Here is a 19,915-nt window from a genome sequence, read left to right on the forward strand (position 1 = left end):
TCCTGACAATCCTCTCCAGGCTGCGGTCATCCCTGCTGCTTGTGCACCTTTTTCTTCCACACTTTTACCTTCCACATAACTTTCTATTAATGTGCTTTGATACAGCACTTTGGGAACATCCAACTTCTTTTGCAATTACCCTCCTTTAGGAGGATGTCAGTGATGGTTTTCTGCACAACTGTCAGGTCAGCAGTCTTTCCCATGATTGTGATTCCTACTGAACCAGACTGAGAGACCATTTAAAGGCTCAGGAACCCTTTGCAGGTGTTATGGCTTAATTAGCTGATTAGAGTGGGACACTTTGAGCCTAGAATATTGCACCTTTTCACAATATTCTCATTTTCTGAGATTGTGGATTTGGGGTTTTCATGAGCTGTAAGCCATAATCATCACAATTATGACAAATCACGGCTTGAACTATCTTGCTTTGCATGTAATGAGTCTATCTCATATATTAGTTTCACCTTTTAAGTTGCATTACTGAAATAAATGAACTTTTGCACGATATTCTAATTTTGTAAGTTTCACCTGTATAAAGGACTGCAGTAGTGGTGTTTGTTTTGCCTGAGAAGAGGCCAGATTATTTGCTATCAGCCCTTGGAGGTTTATTTTTATTTATATATAATTTTTTTTTTTACTAACACCCCACTAAGGCTGTTTTGATGTTTGTGTGTTTCCTGTAACTGATGTGCATTTGTCTCCCAAAAGTGGGTTTTTGCGGGCATGGCTTCAATTTTGTGTGCATTTTTCCAGTCTGACCATGCGTGTATGGTTTGTGAGCATCTGCTGACCCTTGTTGATACTAACAAATGTCAATTGTTCTACTCTTACAATCCTAAATTTGATATAGTTTTCTTAACCATCCATGCAGAAATGCAGTTTCCTGCTTACCATAATCAGAAATGTATGTGTGTGTGGGAACTGGGGAAGGGGAATGGGTGTTGGTGCTATGTTGCAGTGCTGCATTTTTAATTTTTTTTTAAAGGCGGTTTTGTTTTTCGAGAATCTTGCACCTAACACATTGATGGGGTGGGTTAGGTGGTGAGATTTGTTGTACCTTAAAATGTGTTGCCTGGTTAATAGCCTTATTTTGTATCCAGCTGTACACTGTGAAAGTTAAGTTGTGATCCCTTTTTAGATTGTGAGTTTTTATGAGCAGGCCCTTCTAACCCTATTGTAAAGCACTATGTAAAATGTGGCACCACAAATACCGTTGATTCACTTTACACAAGTAAATTAATGTACCTAATTGTGTTGCTGCTGTCAAAATAAATGTAGAATGTTGAACTATTTCTGTATTTGTTGGATCAATAAATGTTTTTTTCTCAAGTGGAATGCATTGTTAACACCCATACAAATAAAGATATAATCGTCTACAAAATAAACATTTTATTCTGCAGACATGCAAGACATTAAATAAAAATAAAAAAAATCTTTAACAGCTCCAAAGCAGACTTTCATAGATCATTGAATTCAGCTGGTGTATAGGTAGAGTATTTAACCGCTTCCATACCGGGCACTTTTACACCTTCCTGCCCAGGCCATTTTTCAGGTTTCAGCGCTCTCACACTTTGAATGGCAATTGCGCGGTCATACAACATTGTACCCAAACTAAAATTTTATCATTTTCTTCACACAACTAGAGCTTTCCTTTGGTTGTATTTAATCAACACTGGGGTTTTTATTATTTGCTAAATTAACAAAAAAAGACCGAAAATTTTGAAAAAAAACCCGTGTTTTTCTTTGTTTCTGTTATACTGTTGTACTTGTGCATGTGATCGCTGTGACCATTCACAGCTAGAAACACTAGTATACAATGAATGGCATGAATGAAGCCATCCATTGTATACAACTGTCATGTGACCTGCTGTGATTGGTCACAGCAGGTCACATGAAACCGGCAACGGGGCCGGTACTCAGATCTGTCATCGGCCGTGTCCAAGGTACACGGCCGGTGACAGATCACGCCGCTGCGCGGCTCTGCAGGCGCGCAAACTGCCCATGCCCGAAAGGATGCCATATGGCGTCCACCCGGAATGGTGAAGGTTTTTGCCAGGCGGGAAACGGTTAACATGGCAACCTGGGCCTTCGTTTTTTTAATTCACCAGTCGAAATCTGAGGACCAGCACTCAACTTGTAAATAAAGTCAAATAGTTTTCATAATAAATGTATTGCACACAAAAGAAAATCTATTTGCATGTGTGGGAGCCGAGATCTCGCATTAAAAATTAGTTATCACACACAAACAGTCTCAGGAGGAGCTCCAGGACCGGAATTGCATCATCCCATTTGCAAAAGGACATTTGCATGCACACAGAGACATAAGAACAAAAGGTCAGTTTCTTGGCCAAAAGTAAATACACAGCAGCTGGAGGCAGGTGACCCTTACCAAAATCAAACGCAGGAACACCAGAGAGGAAAAGTAACGGGCGGAGGAAGGAAGACAAAATCAGGCAAGGAAAACGAGATATAACAACAGTCATTTGCTTGGGCTAAAGGCACACTACAGCAGCTGAAAATGAGCAAACGTGAACACACACAAGAGACAGGATGGGCACATTAAGTAGGGAAGAGGACATTTTTGTTAAAGGTAAGAGAGATGTGGTTAAAGCGATAGTTTGTTAGAATATAACGTTGAGAGACATCTGTTAGGTAACAACATTGTAAGCTTGCCGTACCAAAATACTGAACAGGAACATGAAGATAGGAAGTAACACCTGGGAATGCTGATGAGCTCCAAACACAGAAAATGAATAATTGCCATATGCTTACAATTTATAGTTTAATTAGCAATGGTGTACATGCATGCTCAATTGTGAGTATTTATTCACACCAATGACCACTTCTGCCTCACTTCTTGCATCATGGCTGAAGAGGAGGAGGTGTTGCTGCTGGGGTTGGCAATGTTTTCCAGAGTCTTCTGCAAAGAAGGGAGGAGGCACACTCCTATGGCCCGCCTTCGCCAGCCACAGCTTTTGCAATTGCAGGCCAATTTACCTACTCTACTGTGACCTCAAAATTTTTGCTGAATAACAGCGACTAGGGATAATACAGACAGAACACTAGACTTAATTGCACACCCTGGTGAGAGAGCCTGTTGCTCCTCCTTTCTATGGACATGGAGAAGGTCTTTGAGGGTGTGGACTGGGAGTTTCTGGACCTTTTCTCCAACCCACTGGTCTTTCTCTCAAGATCCTAAAGTGATTAAAGTACTATACTCCTCTCTTTTTGATGCTAGCTGCTTTTTAATTTAATCTAGTTGCTTGGTCGTTTGTGTGGCAGCACATAAGATCTTATCATTAGTACTGAATATCAATGGTATGACCCTTGGCAACCATATTTATAAAGTGGCAGTGTAAAGTGATGACCTATTTTGTATCACCTAACTCCTAGTCTTGCTTCCCATACTCTTACAAGAAAACCATAATTTCCACACTCTTTCCAATTAAAAAATAAATGTATATAGATCAGAGGCACTGAATGTATCTGCAACAGAACTAGTTAACCAACTGAAATCTCATTTCCCCTTAAAGTGGGCACATTGTGCAATTTCATACATGGACAAATTGATCTCCAACATTTTCTTTTTCATCACAGAAGTGAATTTCTTCCATTTTCTACGCACTCTTAGGAAAAACTTTGAACCATGGCAAAAGCACTGTCTCGCATGGTTCAGTAGGTACAGTGCCTTGAAGATGAATGCGGTGTCCAGTTTGCTATATTTTCTATAAACACTATCAGTCTTGTTGCCACAGCACTTTATCAATTGCTCAGTGTGGTGGGCATCAAATTTATGTGGGCTGGAGACTCTCCATGTATTAGAAAAATTTTTTTACACCTCCCTAAGTCTAGAGGGAGCATCAGTTTTTATGACTCACTCCTCTACCATTAAGTACTCACTTAACTCAGATCATTGACACCACAACACCAAAATCTGGGTATGCATTGAACAGAAAACTGCATCTTTCCCCCAGTCTGTTGCACCCTGGAGAGTCCGCTTTGGCAGCTCTTCGCAATCATCCATTAATTGTCATTATGTTTTGGATGTTTCTTGCCATCTCTTGGGAGAACCGCATGGTCACCCATTGTCAGTTACCCCGATTCACACAGATATGATTTTATACTGTGCATAAGACAGAACCATTTTAGGACTTGTCATTTTATTTATTCTGCCAGTCGGAGGATGTCTGAACCCCCAAGCATTGAATCAGGATTGACAGATCTCTGTATGTAGATACATAATCAGCTTACCATTTTTTTCACTCTCTACTGTAACCTGCAACTTTCATGCAGATTTCTCACCTCTTTTGAAAAGATCTGCTCACAAATAGGCTCGCAACAAGCTTCTATTACCAAAAGATAACAAAAAAAGAATAATAAACTTATTACAAGCTGGTACAGAACGCCCTTGGTTCATTCCCGTATTTCCTCAGTCACTGCAGATAGCTGACAGAGATGTGGCATAGTCAGAGGAACCCTTCTGCACATTGTTTGGGATTGTCCGATCATTGCAAGCTAATAAAAAAATCTGTAAGCTCATGGATATTGACCTTGGCATCAACCCTGCAGCACATCTATTATATCTTGCACTTATTCCAAAATCAAGGTATAAAAAATCCTTACTGGTTCACTTTAATGCAGCCGAATCCTGCATTCCTTGTACCTGGAAAAAAGCTTCCTTTCCTACCTTGGCCCATTGGTTTGCTAAGGTAAATGACATCCAGTACATGGAAAATCTAACTGTAGCAGTTAATCCAAATCAATACGGCAAACATGGTTTTATTGGATACAATACACATACATTGGCCCTACTAAGCAGCCCTCAAACCCTGCAGCACAGCAATCTTAACTTGTGACTATTAATTTTTTTCTGAGCCATTATGTGACAATTTTGTGTTTTAAGTGGGAGAAGTGAACTAAGGCTCCTCACCCCACACCGTGGGTCCAGCCTCTGACCCTTGCCCACCACTCAGGAACCCTGTCTGCCAATTCTACACTTCCCCCTGCTGTTTTTTCCCTTTTTCTTTGGCATTCTTTGTTCGTCTATCATCCCATTTTCCCCAGACCCTTACCTTATATAATAAAACCTTTACACACTAAACTAGCTCATGCTGCATTTTCTTTAATTAGCACGTAGACATAATTTGGAGAATTAAGTGGAAGCAAACAATCCACATTGGGGACCCTATGGATTTTCCTTTATGCTTTACACTACAACTTTTGATGCCCACCAATGTCATTGTCTGTAAGGTATATCCAGTTTGGTCTATGTATCACTTTCAACTAAATGTTTATGATGTGGAATTACTTTTATACTATGTACCAATGTGTATACATGCTTGTCTGTTCTTGTTTGAACTGCAAAAATAAAGAATTTAAAGAAAAAAATGACAGAATTTTTAAACCTTCCTTATGCTAACCTAATATAAACATTTGGCTGGACTTGGACTTCATTATTTACATGCTGAGAAGTGACATCTTACCTTCGGTGTATCCACAAGCTTGTGTAAGTGCTTGGCAATGTGTGAGAAGTGCAATTCTTGTCACCGTTACTCCCAGAACGCTACCATCTTTACAAGTTTTGTACTAAAAGAGAAGATATATTTTATAGGTTGTGGTAGTATATCATACAAACATAAAGCTATGGCTGAAATTCAGTTATCTAAATGAAATCCCCATGACTACAGCTAAGAGCAGAGTACCCTCCCAGCATGGACCGACATCACATCACCAGTGAGGATATAGCGAGATGGCTTGTGGTCATCAGTCACTGCAATGTCTTTGTTTCCAATACAAAAAAAGGTTCTCCTACGATTAAAATGTGAACCTACTGTCTGCCTATGGCTTATACTGGAAACTAAAGAAGCCAAATTCCTGGGACAGATAAGGAAGGATTGAAGAAGCTAGAGTTAGAATTTGCAACAGAGATCAATAAAACAACCAAAAGTGATTATTCATCTGATGTATGCACAAGTTTTAGTAATCCTTAAAGAATAAAGTGTATACTCCTCTCAATTTTTTTTTGCCGCCTGTGTCCCATTGGGGAGATTTAGATTCTCTTTCTGCACCAAAGACACAGCAAAAATTGAGAGCAATTGTAAAGTTTCAGTGACTCAAAATTTTGGCTTATCATCACTTTTAATTGCAGTGACAGTGGTCACGAGGACCAATACAGTGTAAATCTCTGTAGCAGAACAAAGATAGCAATAAAACCTGAAAGGGGTTCTAAACCATCTCTACTTTATCCAAAACTAAAAAGAAAGGGACTGGCATTGGGTAGATATAGCTATTTCTGTTTGTGTTTTTTTTTTTTTAAATACTAGAAAAAGTAAACTGTACCCACCTCTATGTAGGCAGTATCATTATTTGCATCTTTGATATGTGGAAACCAATCACGAGGGGGTTTGGACAGATGTTTCGATTCTGTGACAAACCAGAGCAGCTTTGGCCAACCTAACAAAGAAATGTACAGTCTTTTTATTTTTATTCTGTTCATTATTTTGCTCTATTTGGCTGTAAACATATTCTTGTCAGCGATCACTAAGGTTAAATCTTCAACATCGTTTTTTAGGACTTACATCATTCAAAAATGCTTCATTGTACTAGCAAAATATTTTAGGTCACTTCCAAACCAAAACTTACAGCCTTTAACAATGTGCATTTAAAATTATATCAATGTTCAAATCACACAGGACTGAAAGCCAGAGAAAAATAAACAGCTACTTGGATGGCCTGATAGATGGAAAGACAGGAGAATATATGACTTAAGGATGGCTAGAAAGAAACATGGATGGAGAGATACACAAGAGGAAAGGAGGTGTATAGGCCAATATATGTACATAGATAGACAAACGGGATAGATAGATGTGCACTACACTATATGACCAAAATGGTGTGGATACCACTAGAAAATATGGATTTTCGTTGTTTCCAGGACCTTGTTAATTATACAGCATACAAAGACATTTTAGATAACTGAGCACTTCCATCCAGGTGGCAACAGTTTGGGGAAGGCCTCTTTCAGTTCCGGCATGACTGAGATACGCATGTGGCCTGTAGGGAGCCCTGAAATCAACCCTACTGAACACCTTTGGAATTATTTGAAATACCAATTGTGAGGCAAAATAAAATGCCTCACCTCAAAAATTCTCTTTCGCTTGAATGCTCACAAATTTTTCACATATACATTATAAATTGTTATGGAAACCCTTCCCAAATGAGTGAAGTTTGTTATAGTCACATAGAGGGCAGAGCTCCATATAAATGCCAATGGTTTGGGAATGGGATGGCCATTGAACTTGATTAGTTGTGTTGCTTAGGAGTCTACAAACAATTGAGCACATCGTGTATTCTTGTCCAGGGTTCCGTGGAACCTTAGGGTTCCACCAGTAGTTGATAAGGGTTTGTTTGAGCTGTGGCTGACTGATCTTCAATTTGATGTTGCCTGCATAGTTCTGGGGCCAACGCCACTTGGCAGAGCCAGTAGTATGACACCAATGATCTTTTTAACTTAAAGGTGTCTGTAAGGGTGGCATTCTGACCACCACTGTAAGGGGAGCATTCTTCCCACTGGCCACCGATATAAACTTTTTTTTCCCCACTGATTGGCTTTAGCAGGGGAGAAGGGAACGAAGGAGAGAGAGATAATAAAGAGAGAGATATAAAAAAAAGAGAGAGAGGGGTAAAAGAGTGAGGAAGAGAGAGAGAAGAGAGAGAGAAGAGAGAGAGAGAGAGAGAGAGAGAGAGAGAGAGAGAGAAAATAAGATAAATACGTAGATGAGAAGGAAGAAGGAATAAATGGATGAGTAGAGTAATAAAAAGAGTGTTGGTTATACATTTAGAGTTTCTCAATTGGTGGTAGATAATGAACATGGATGGACAAACCGGGAAAAAAGGGTCATACAGATAAAACTATAGATGGGGAGACAGACAAAGAAAAAAAACTAGAAAAAAAGGTACATGACAGATAATGATGGTAAGAAAAGAGCATATTACGAGAAGGATGGAGCTCTGAAGGTTGGGCAGACAGACAAAAAGACCAACACCTATATCCTGAATAGTTCCTTGATTGGTGGTGGGTTTATCACAAAGAGCACGTAGAATGTGTACAAGAAGTACTTCTTTTTTAATAAATCAATAATACCTTAACATTTTAGCAAACTGTAAATCATTTTGTGTTTGTTGCAAAAAAACAGCAGGCACTGAGTGAAATATCGTATATTGGTACAAGGTAGAACACAAATGTGCACATGCAAAAAGATGCTGTACTTGCCATCCAGGCAACATGTATTAATACTGGTGTTTATAATGAGGTGTTTATAATGAGGCACAGAGATAAAAAGTAGTGCACAACACCTTCTTGACCTCGCTATAAGGTAGCTATATGGCTCATAAGAACCCCATGAATCACCTGGTCATTACTAAAGTTACTCACCTTTAAATTGTGGTATTTCCCCAGTAGGACTCTTGGGCAATCCTTTATGGCAGGCATCACTAGTCAAGGCCACCGTAACTCCACAGCTTCCTAACAAGAAGCCAATCTGCTGGCTTCCAGCATCCTGAATAAGAAAGTTTAAAATATTATATATTATCACACCAAAACATACAACATTGTCCACGGTCAAGATATAAAGGGAAAAAAAACAAAACATAATAGCAAAACATAAAAATGTAAACAAAACCAATCACTTGCAGCCTTTAGTGGTAAGTAAATATAACTAATAATTAAAAGTTTATGTATTTAAAGCCAAAACTTTGTATTCCTTTTAGATGGGAAGTATGCACTCCTGCCAAGTTTTCACTGTTATGTATGACCCTGCTGGGGAGATTCACCCTCTCGGTCTGTCTTGGTCAGTGACAATGAAGCAGGAACAAAGAGCAAAACTTCCTGATAGGGATAGCTGTTGTATTGACAGCCTAGAGAAGATTTCTCCTTAATTCCTGTTGTGTCTTTAGGAAAGGAATGAAAAAATCTCCTTAGCAGAACACAACAGTGAATAAACAAGAGAGATATGTATACTAAAAATAAAATCAGGGTACAGTAAAATAAATAGTGTTTTAAGTGTCGCTCATTTTTTAAACCACCCCTCAAGCAGAAAGGTCCCTACATCGTAGTTCACTGAAGAGCAGGTCCACTGTGCTTTGTGTTAGAGCGGGGGGTCTCTGCAATTGTCTGGCACCATCCCCCCCACCTCCACATTTGAGGAGAGCACGCATTACTAACTTCGGCTCTTTTGGTGATTAAAACAAAGGGAGACATACTGTACACCACTTACTATTTTACTGTACCCTGATTTAATTTTTTTATTATTTAATATTGGTGCAAGTTTTGTGGATTTTTAGAAGTGATAACATTTAAGTGATTATGTATATGCTTTACAGCCAGGTCCCCTTGTGCCCCCTGTAGCCACCAAATAACCTGCTATTGGGCCTCCATCTGAGCATCCTCACTCTATTGTCAACTTTAATGGTGCCTTTAAAGTGTTGCTAAACCCAGGACCCTGCATTCAATATATCTGGCCTCCCACAGTACACAGAACATGGAAGTGCAATTATTTTGGCAAATATAAATTGCTAAACACCTTTTATCATCAGCAGTATATAGCAGTCTTGTGACTATCAGTGTCCATCAGAGCACATGTTAAAGCTTGTAAAGGGAGTTTTCATTCTGCTCCAGGAAGCTGCAGGACCCGTGACCTCTGTCAGGACAGTGCTGATTGGCCCTGTGCTGATCATATACACTTTCCCAAAAAAAAAAAAAAAACCTCTCTAGCAATACATACCAAACTGAGCTTGTGCAGAGTGACTCCACATGATATGTCTTATCAGGAGATAAGAGGGGGACACTGAAAGAAGGGGAGGATCAGAGAAGTCAAGATCAAACAGCATTTTTACACATTGCAGAGGATTAACCCCTTAGGTTCCACAGTGAGTATAACAAGCATGCTTTACTGCATATACAGACTGATTTTATGGTTGTGGGTTTAGTAACACTTTAAGTGACCTAGTATGTAGGCTTGTAAATTTGATATCTTAAAGTGGTTGTAAAGGCCAAAGGTTTTTATCTTCATGCATTCTATGCATGAAGGTAAATAAACCTTCTGTGTGCTGCTCCCCCGATAGCCCCCCTAATACTCACCTGAGCCCCCTTTTGATCTAGCTTTGTGCACGGGAGCCTTGGCTGTCCAGGGTTTCTCTCCTCATTGGCTGAGACACAGCAGCGGGAGCCATTGGCTCCCACTGCTGTCAATCACAGCCAGTGAACTAATGAATCAGGGCAGCTCTGTGCAAACCCACTGCACAGAACAGGTAAGTATAATGTGTGTTATTTAAAACAACACAAATCGATTCTATAGAATCACTTTAAGAATTTCCCTGGTAAGCTGTATTTATTGAAGCCCACAGGTGTAATTTTCATGAAATGTATATTGTTCATACTATTTCTGATTCTTATATACATTTTTTACAGTTTGTATCCAGGTTGTGGCGTTTTTTCCTGAAGAAGCCTATTGCGGCAAAATATGTTGAGAGCTACACTATGTAACCGATACATGATAATAACATAAGAAGCCATGGGTTATACATTGTAGTTTTAAATGGATTTTATTATGTTTTGTATTGTTGTGAAGAATGTGATGATTTTTGTATTTATTATGCTTTTTATTAATGCAACTGAATTTGACTCTGTACCATTTTCTTGCAATCTTCTATACACCGGAACTGAGACTAGAAGAGGGAAGGGAACCAACAGGGTATGCTGCTTGCAAATTTGCTAACAAGGAATATGCTGAGAGGAGCCGAGAGAGCAGGGGGAGCAGCGGGAAACCCCTTTTATTCCCTTTATAGTCTGTAACTGTAAGAAAGAAAGTAGAACCATCCTGTCTAGTTCTGCTGTCTGGCAGCGTTGTGTAAATCTCAGGAATGGAGAGACAGAAATACAAATACTATGACAAGGAAAACAGCTCCCTTGTGTGCATTTCCTCTGTGTATTTAGCCTTCACCTGGTGTCCAGCTTTAAGATCTATGCACACTAGCATTTTTTTAAGCTAAAAAAAAAATGCTGGAAAACTGCTGCATAAAAACCGCTTGTGTTAGCAGTTTTTAGTAGCATTTAGAAGCGTTTTTACAGTACATGCAGGGGGAAAAAAAAGCTAAAAAGAAGCTGTTCGGAGCATTTAGGCACGTTTAGGAGCATTCAGCTTTTTTTTCTGCTGGAAACACACTCCCAAAAACTTCACAAAAACAATTCTGTTTCTACTCCTAAACGCTGAAGCTTGAAAAACACTAAAATAGAGTGCATGGACACATAGGATAATACTATTTGCTTCTAGGAGCAGGAAAAATGCTGATAACAGCTTCTAGTAGCTTAACAAAATGCTAGTGTGCATGGAGCCTTAAGATGTTGTAAACCTAAATTTTTTGTCTTTTTAAACTTGCCCACACTGCTATGATGTAGAAATGTATAGAAATATATGATGTAGAAGTGATAAATCCATGTGAACGTGTGTCTCTGCTGTGAGATGCAGATTTTAGTAATCTCATAGCTCGTCATCTTCTCAGCTGCAGGCTACATGTCTGTGTGACGACTAAGGCTCCTGTCAACCCCACGGAGTCAAACTGAGCTGGAAAGATTTGATGCAAAGCTGATTGCCCTGCTACGTTATGTACAATGACTTCATGAATATGTGCCATAAAAATAGATACATTTCCATCTCAGATTATTTTATGCTTTTTCCCAAGGTTACTTTGAATTTTAACTTTTAGGCATAAAAACAATTTTGTGAATACGAAAGCAAACACATAGCCTGCAGCAGTCAGTCTTTATTTAATTTTCAACTGAATAGATTTGATTTCTAATAAGTAAATGAAAGCTGACCAAGTACAACCGTCCTGGTATTTATAAGATATAAGCTCCAATGGGTCATATGTATGAGCTGACTTTGTAATAATGAGACTAGCCCTTATAACTGGACAATAATGTAGGTGGTGCCAGTGCTGGTTCTTGCACTTACTATGGAAAAAGGGGTAGAGTGTTCATGCAAAGAGAAGGGCCTTCATAGTGCTATGGGTTCATGTCGTTGATGACATGTTATTTGAAGCCCATTTTAAAGCAGTCTATAAAACAGACATATGAAATCTTATATCCACAGTTTCAGAGATGTTGTGACAGTTCATGGTACAAGCCTGCAACTTTAATACACAGCTGCAGCTCAGTTTCAGGGTCTTGGCATTCTTCTTATAACCTAGGCCATCTTTATGTAGAGCAACAATTCATTTTTTCAGATCCTCAGAGAGTTCTTTGCCATGAGGTGCCATGTTGAACTTCCAGTGACCAGTATGAGAGAGCGAGAGCGCTAAATTTAACACACCTGCTCCCCATTCACACCTGAAACCTTGTAACACTAATCACATGACACTGGCTAATGGCTAATTGGGCCCAATTTGGACATTTTCACTTAGGGGTGTACTCACTTTTGTTGCCAGCAGTTTAGACATTAATGGCTGTGTTGAATTATTTTGAGAGGACAGCAAATTTATACTGTTATACAAGCTGTACACTCACTACTTTACATTGTAGAAAAGTGTCATTTCTTCAGTGTTGTCACATGAAAAGATATAATAAAATATTTACAAAAATATGAGGGGTGTACTCACTTCTGTGAGATACTGTACATACTCAAAATAATACTCATATGAAATACTAATACTTCCCATATATTCTGGTCAAAATAAACATAAAATAAAATGTGTGTATATACTAATATGTGCAAAAATAAATTTGAACAAAGAAAATTAAATAATTTTCTGTAAAGGAGAAAGAAAGGGGAGCAACTCCACAAACAGTGAATCCAATAAAAAGTTTATGAAAAAAGTCCACATCCAAGGTAATAAGTGCCATGATACTGGACTAAAGTGTGATCCGTCTAGGATCCTAAAAGAGTTCAGTGATGGACCTGTAGACACCTTCACCCAAAGTGTCAGATGAAAAGCTCGCTTACCAACTCCGTATGACTACCTTTTTTTGGGGTGGTCATGACATGTTTTTTGGGCATTATGAGTGGACTCAAAAACTTCACTGTGGACACTCGAGCCTCATTCTGATACTGGAATAGGAGTTTTTATACCTACTTTTTATTCATTGACATGTGCATCATTCTCTAAAGATTTGTGAGTTTATGACTTTTTACCAAATACATGTTTCTAAGCTTTTTAAACTATGGAGAGGTGTTTATGTGTTTCATTTTTATGAGCAATTGAGTGTTAACACTCAGAAATGGCCATGGTAGTCAACAATCCTGGATCCATTGAGGAATGTCCACAGTGGAAATTTGGGGTCAACTCATAACGCCCAAACAAACATGCTATGACCACCCAATAAAAAGGGGGGTCATATGCAGTTGGTAAGCAAGCATTTCATCTGTCACTTTGGGTAAAGGCGTCCACGGGTCCATCACTGAATCCTTTTTGGGTCCTAGACGGATCACACTTCAATTCATTATTACGGCACTTACTACTTTGAATGAGGACTTTTTTCACAAACATTTTATTGTATACTGTATGTTTGTCTTTTTTGAGACTGACAGTTCTACTTTTGTTATTTTGAGTAAGGTACAAAGAAATTCTTGTTACAACACTACAAGCAGACATGCAGAGCAATGTATATGACGTTTCTCTGATGCATAACACTTCTGCACACCTCTAGTGAGATTGTGGGTATAGGCAGCTCAGTGTAAGGCAGCTGTCATATCACCCACTCCATAATAGACTGAGAGGTGGGTCACTTCTGTGTATGCCATATCAAGAACGTGCAATATGATGGGTACAGCCCCTACACACTCATTTAGGCTACATTGAGTATGCAAGCTATGATGGCATTAGCACGCTCTAAAGTCCACATTCGGAGGTTTGCTAATATTGGAGGCATCTGCTCATTCATCTTTGCATCTATTCCTTAACCTAATTTTTGTAGCAAGAAGCTTTTATTGGTCCCTTTAACATCACTAGGCATGGCAAAATGTTTGTACGAACATTTCTGATTGGCATAGGCACGCACCCAGAACTACATCTCCCAAAATCCTTCACATAGTGGGGTTGATTTACTAAAATTGGAGAGTGCAAAATCTGGTGCAGCTTTGCATAGAAACCAATCAGCTTCCAGGTTTGTTTGTTTTTTTTGTCAAAGCTTAATTGAATAAGCTGAAGTTAGAAGCTGATTGATTTGTAAGCAAAGCCGCACCAGATTTTGCACTCTCCAATTTTAGTAAATCGATCCCATTGTGTGATTAGGCTCTTGGGAGTCAAGGCACTGTTTTGCAAGAAAATAAAAGCATGTTATGTGGAAATGTATAGAGAGGTGTGGGGAATAGGTTAGGTTCTGTAGTCCTGCAGCCATGGTTAACACACCAGGTTGGGATTTCAATGCAGCAAAGGATCTGTGTTGTCAGACGTTAGGAGATTACTGGATTTCTGGCATATCAGCAGGTATTTCTCTTACGTTCAGCATTTTTAAAAGGGATAAACCATAGGGAAATCTGCATGCATTGCAAAAATGTACGGAACATGTTTTTCGCTTAATTTGATCCTGACATACACTAGAATGCTAAAGTCTTTTCCTAAAAGAAGGAAACAAAAGACATATTCAGCTCAAGGAAATCCCCTGAACCCTGCTTAAATGTTTGCTTTGGGAATGAATATCCTTTTTTATCTGTGTGTTTATAACCAGTTTAAATTTTAAAGAAATAGTTATATAATAAAGCGGTATTAAAACCAAAAATGTAATATATTGCAGCTTACCAATCATTAAACATGGGGCTGTAATCATTTACTTTTTGTAGGCTTTTTTCATTTGTGTTCACCTGGTGATCTGGCCAGTAACACACCTCCTTTATTAAAGTGCCTACACTCTGGATGAAAGAGCACAGGGGAACCTTTGGACAGCAGCATTGACAGTGTGGGGGGAGGAGAGTGTTAGATGTACTAGCAGATTTAAATACACTAACACTAACAACCTGAAGCCAAAGCCCACCTAATACTTTATCAGCAGTTACAGTAAACTTTTTTTCCTTTAAGGATAAAGGTTTTACATAAATAAAGCTGATCATTGTAAGCACCCCTGGCAGCATTAAATGGTTTGTCACATCCCTGTAACTGCAAAAGAACTTGTTCTTTAGGAAAACAACAGACTGGCTAACTGAATCACCAGATGAAATGAGAAGAAAGCTTACATAAGAAAACTAATGCAGCCATCAAATCTAGGATTTGGTAAGCTGCAATAAGTTAAATGTTTACTTTTGGGTTTAATGCCACTTAAAATAATAATGCTAAAATTAATTGATGTAATTACCTAAATATTAAAAGTGGTAAATATTTGTTTTATGGAAGCTGTCAGACATATCTTTACACCTCCAATTACACATTGTCCAATTAAGAAAGTGTTTGTGGAATACAAGCTAATTAATATTTGTGAAAGCAAACCCATGGTATATTGTGTGAAAAGGTGAGCGGGGCTTGCCATTTACCAGCACAGTTCATACAATGAAAGCAAACATCTAAACAGCTACCATGACTATGATTCGTTTTAATAAACAGTCATGTTCATACAACTATTATATATAAAACTGTCTGAAACTGATTCTAAAAGTATGGATAATGGAACAAATGTCAAATTAACAGAAATTAGGCACTTTAAGTTGTTTTAAGTACAATCTTTGACATGCTTTTTACCAGAATAATACTTTTAGTGCCATTATCTACAGGACATATCATAGAATAAAACCTATGCCTTTAGTCTTTAGTAACACTGTTGTTGTTTTTTTTTGTTTTTTTTAACACTTATCAAAGTACTAAAAGTAAATTATATTCATTTTAGGTATGATTTTGTTTATTGATTGCTTCAAACTAAAATCTCTTTTGCAAGTCAATATCACCGAAAGAAAGCCGCATGTGTCCCCCAAAAATGACATGTACTACTTTGTCATCTTAAAGTGGAAATAAACCCCCTTGGTCTCCTTCACACAGCCTGAATGGTGCAGCAGCTGGAATCCTGTGGCAAGAATCTGCAGATTCTTGCTGCTGTAATGATTAAGTTATGCGATCAGCAGCGGCCGCTCAGCCCATTTAAACTAAGGGCAGGCTAACAGTGACCTCTGCTTTTTGCATATAGCCGCACATACAGCAGTTAGCTGTGGATAGGGACAGATATCCAAGTCTGGATGCAGGCGGCCGCACCAACCCAGCTGTATGAAAGGGGCCTTATCCTTTACAGCCAAGGAAGCTGCCCTTATAGCCTTTGTATGATCTGCAGTTGCCTTGGTGCTGCACAAGTAATCACTAATGACACCAGCAATTTGATTACCTGACAGCTTGATTGAGAGCATAAGCAAAAATGACAGTTATAATTCATGACATTTCTTGAATTTGGGAAACAGTTAAAGTGATGAGTTAAATTATGCTTTAAAGTGGAACTTTAGCCAGAAAATAAAATCCTGCTAGATCATTTCATGCCAGCCCCTTTTGCAGGTATAGCTATATAAAACATTAGCGATAATTGCCTATACTGTTTAAAATCCAGTAATACACTGTCTCGCCCTGCTTCGCACATGCTCAGTTGCTCTTTATTTTTGAGCACTGTACCGAAAATCTAGAGGCCAATCTGCTGACATCCTAAAGCTTTACAGTGTCTTGAAAAAGTATTCGTACCCCTTGAAATTTGTCATGTTACAACCAAAAACGTAAATGTATTTTATTGGGATTTTATGTGATAGACTAACACAAAGTAGCACATAATTGTGAAGTGGAAGGAAAATGATAAATGGTTTTCAAAATGTTTTACAAATAAATATATGCATAGCATAATTATTATGTGGAATGTACAGTATGTTCCTTGCTAAACAACATTATTTTTTATCAAGTTGTTTTGGGTAAAGTTCCATTTTAAGCAAGGTCAAAGTAACTGGCAAATACACAGGCCCACAGAAGAAATTTAAAACTTGCGCTGGTCAATAGGGAGTGTACAGGTGTTAGAATTTTTTTTTTTAAATCACAAAACATAACTGTCTACTAAAATGTTGATCTAAGGAATGTTAATCTAAGGAAGTATCCAATCACCTATGGATATTTTTTCCAAGTTAGAGAATATACTCAACTAGAAAAGCTACAATTTCTGGGGAAATTGTGTGACGCGTTCTTGCCTCCACCTTTATATTGTGAGAATCACAAGACCCAGACCTACATTTTGATGCATAGTCTGTCTCTGAAATATTAAAAATGAAGGCACAGTCGCAGTTTAGAAATTGCCCTTCAAATTTGAGGTGGCTAGAGTGGAGTTTCAATGAATGTCAATGGGCAGCATGAGTTGCAAACAAATGGTCATATTGTGAAAACTATCAGGACTATGGCTTAGCTGTGAACATTTTTAGTGGCAGCAGGGATAGCTGAACGTTTTGATATAAGATTTGTGTAGGTGGGCTTGAAAATGAGGGAGTGGTGGCAGTTTAGAAATCATGTCCTGATTTTTCAGCTCACACTCTAGCTTTTGTCAGCTCCCACTCTAGTTTTGAACATTCCGCCATTCATTCCTATGGGACCAATTTCACCACAAAAACGCAGATATTTCGTGAACCATTCGGCACAACGTTCCACAAAGTAATAGCACACCAATCGGGAACAATCCGCACGTTTTGGTATATTACTGTCTATGTAGTGTAAAAACTGTGGGAGGAGTTAGGGTGGTAAATTTGGCTATAATAATAAGAATATATATGTGAGATAAAAGTAAGTGGTCTTGCCATGCAAGAACACTTAATAATTTAAACCGCTTTTGACCAACTTTCAAAAATATTTAAATGGTTCAAGCCAACTTATTACCATCTTGCTGCAAGTATATAAATTATGTGTAGTATGTCTGCTTTGATCCAGTTGTTTGTTTTTGAAAAAAGAAAGCTGTTTTAAAATAGTTGAAAATCTGTCATGTGCATAGCCCTCATATCAGATAAACACATACAGTTTTTCACAGTTAAAAACAAATTTACAGTAGTTGTGACTACCACTGAAATAATTCCATTGTAGAAAGAGAAAGTACATTACAGATGCAATAGTATAAATATGACAGCAAGTCAAAATGCAAAGTACCTGTTGATAGAAGATGAAAAAGTACGAACTTTAGTGGAGGTTTACCACATGCATAATAATAACTGAGAAAACAGTTCTGTGCAAGCAGCTCACCTTCCTTGTAAGTGGCACTTCAATGGGAACAGGAACAACTTCAGCTAATAGACAGCCATAAAACGCTACCATAAACGCAGCAGGATCATTATTTGGAAAGACGAGGGCCACCTACAAGAACAAACAAGTCATTAGATGTGGCACGCACGCATCTCACCAGGTATCACTTGACTGGCTAAAAACCGTGTGATGTATGCTCCGGCATTTCTTTTTTTCTGCCATTTCATGCCTCAGAGATCTGAAATATCCCACATTGCAGTCTATAGAAAAGGCAACTGGATACCAAAATAATGTACAATGTAAAAATATAACTGCAATTGTTTAAATTTCTTGTGTACTAGATGAGATCATAACATGTAACATCTCACACAAGATCAGCAAGTTGGTTTACCCCATAGAGCACAGATATCAAACACAAGGCCCGCGGGCCGAATCTGGCCCTCCGTGCCATTTCATGTGGCCCTTGCATCTCTCCCGCAGGTACCCCCTTGTCTCTGCCCCCACCTTGTCTCAGCAGTCGGCAGCAGAGAGGAGAATAGAACTCCTCTGCCAAATCCTGCAACTCTCAGTGTAGCTGTAGCACCCCCTCATCTGTGCCTCCCTTGGTCTTAGTATTCAGCAGACTTTGGTAATTGACTCCACTCCTCCTCTGGTCCTCCTCCAAACCCTGCACTTTCTGCTTTTCAGCTCTGCCCGGAGGGTGTGGGATTATTGACATCAGATGTAATGGGGAGTGGGGTGCTCTGTACATCTAGTCTTACAGATACAACCAGCCCTTTGAGGGCAACCATAATGCTGATACGGCCTGCGATGAAATGGAGTTTGACACCCCTGCCATAGAAGGTCTGAACAGCATCTATGCTATGGGAAAAACTGTAGATTGGAATGGAGCAAGGTATTAGTCATATCAAACAAGATAAAAAAAAAAACTGAGTTGTGACTAATTGTCATTGAACCATGAATATTTGTATAAAGGTTCGTCCACACCAGAATGCGGTTCCATGCGCATTTCCCGTACCACGCTGATTGTGCAAGCTGCTGCAGGTGTCAACATAATGCCAATGAAGATTGAAAACATAGTACATAAGCCTGCACTGGATCACATGGTACTGGGGTAGCATGCAATATGGTGCAGTGCATTTCTGAAAAGAAGTGCATGCTCTACTTTTGGTACATTAAAATGAATGGGCTGAAAATTGCATCACACCGAGTCGCATAGGCATCACACAGAAACAGCCGCACTCGCCCTGACAGCAAAATGAATAGATATGTGACGAGGTTAATCTTTTATAGAGTCATTCTTCTAAGATGCATGTTATTAGAACAGACTTGGTTCAACTTGTGCTGGTTTATAGTTTTATTGTTGTAGGATATATGTTCATATGGTGTATACAAAATTAAACATTTTTTTTCTTGTATGTGTGCTATTTACTGACTGCTGTTTTACCAGTGTCCTTGCTTTGTTTGTAGTGTATTGCGCACAAGTTGTGTGTTTGTTAAAAAAAACCTAAATGTTCAGAAACAAATAAAAAAGATCCGATTTAAGAAAAAAAAAAAAGATGCATGGTATTTTAGCGATAATAATTATTACAGGTTCTGGTAATTTTATCATGTTCTATTTACAAACATAAATAGCAGCAATAGAAAATCAGTATTTTTTCACATAATTTTTCTGTGTATTTTTGTAGAATTG

At 38.6% G+C, this 19,915-nt stretch overlaps 1 protein-coding gene across 6 annotated transcripts in view; it reads right to left on the minus strand.

The window, feature by feature from the left end:
* The window catches only part of DIP2C (DIP2 acetate--CoA ligase C (putative)), a 627,226-nt gene that overhangs the window by 202,750 nt on the left and 404,561 nt on the right, over window positions 1-19,915 (minus strand). For all 6 annotated transcript variants that reach the window (XM_089668744.1, XM_089668740.1, XM_089668739.1 and 3 more), the window contains 4 exons: window positions 18,223-18,333; window positions 8,435-8,558; window positions 6,344-6,453; window positions 5,484-5,586 (listed from right to left, as the gene is read on the minus strand). In XM_089668744.1, coding sequence (XP_089524870.1) covers window positions 5,484-5,586; window positions 6,344-6,453; window positions 8,435-8,558; window positions 18,223-18,333 — 448 coding nt within the window. The remainder of the gene's footprint in view (window positions 1-5,483; window positions 5,587-6,343; window positions 6,454-8,434; window positions 8,559-18,222; window positions 18,334-19,915) is intronic.

This window comes from Staurois parvus, unplaced genomic scaffold (assembly GCF_062004578.1).
Source record: "Staurois parvus isolate SC_StPar_1 unplaced genomic scaffold, SC_StPar_1.0 ptg000061l, whole genome shotgun sequence".
NCBI classification, from domain to species: domain Eukaryota; kingdom Metazoa; phylum Chordata; class Amphibia; order Anura; family Ranidae; genus Staurois; species Staurois parvus.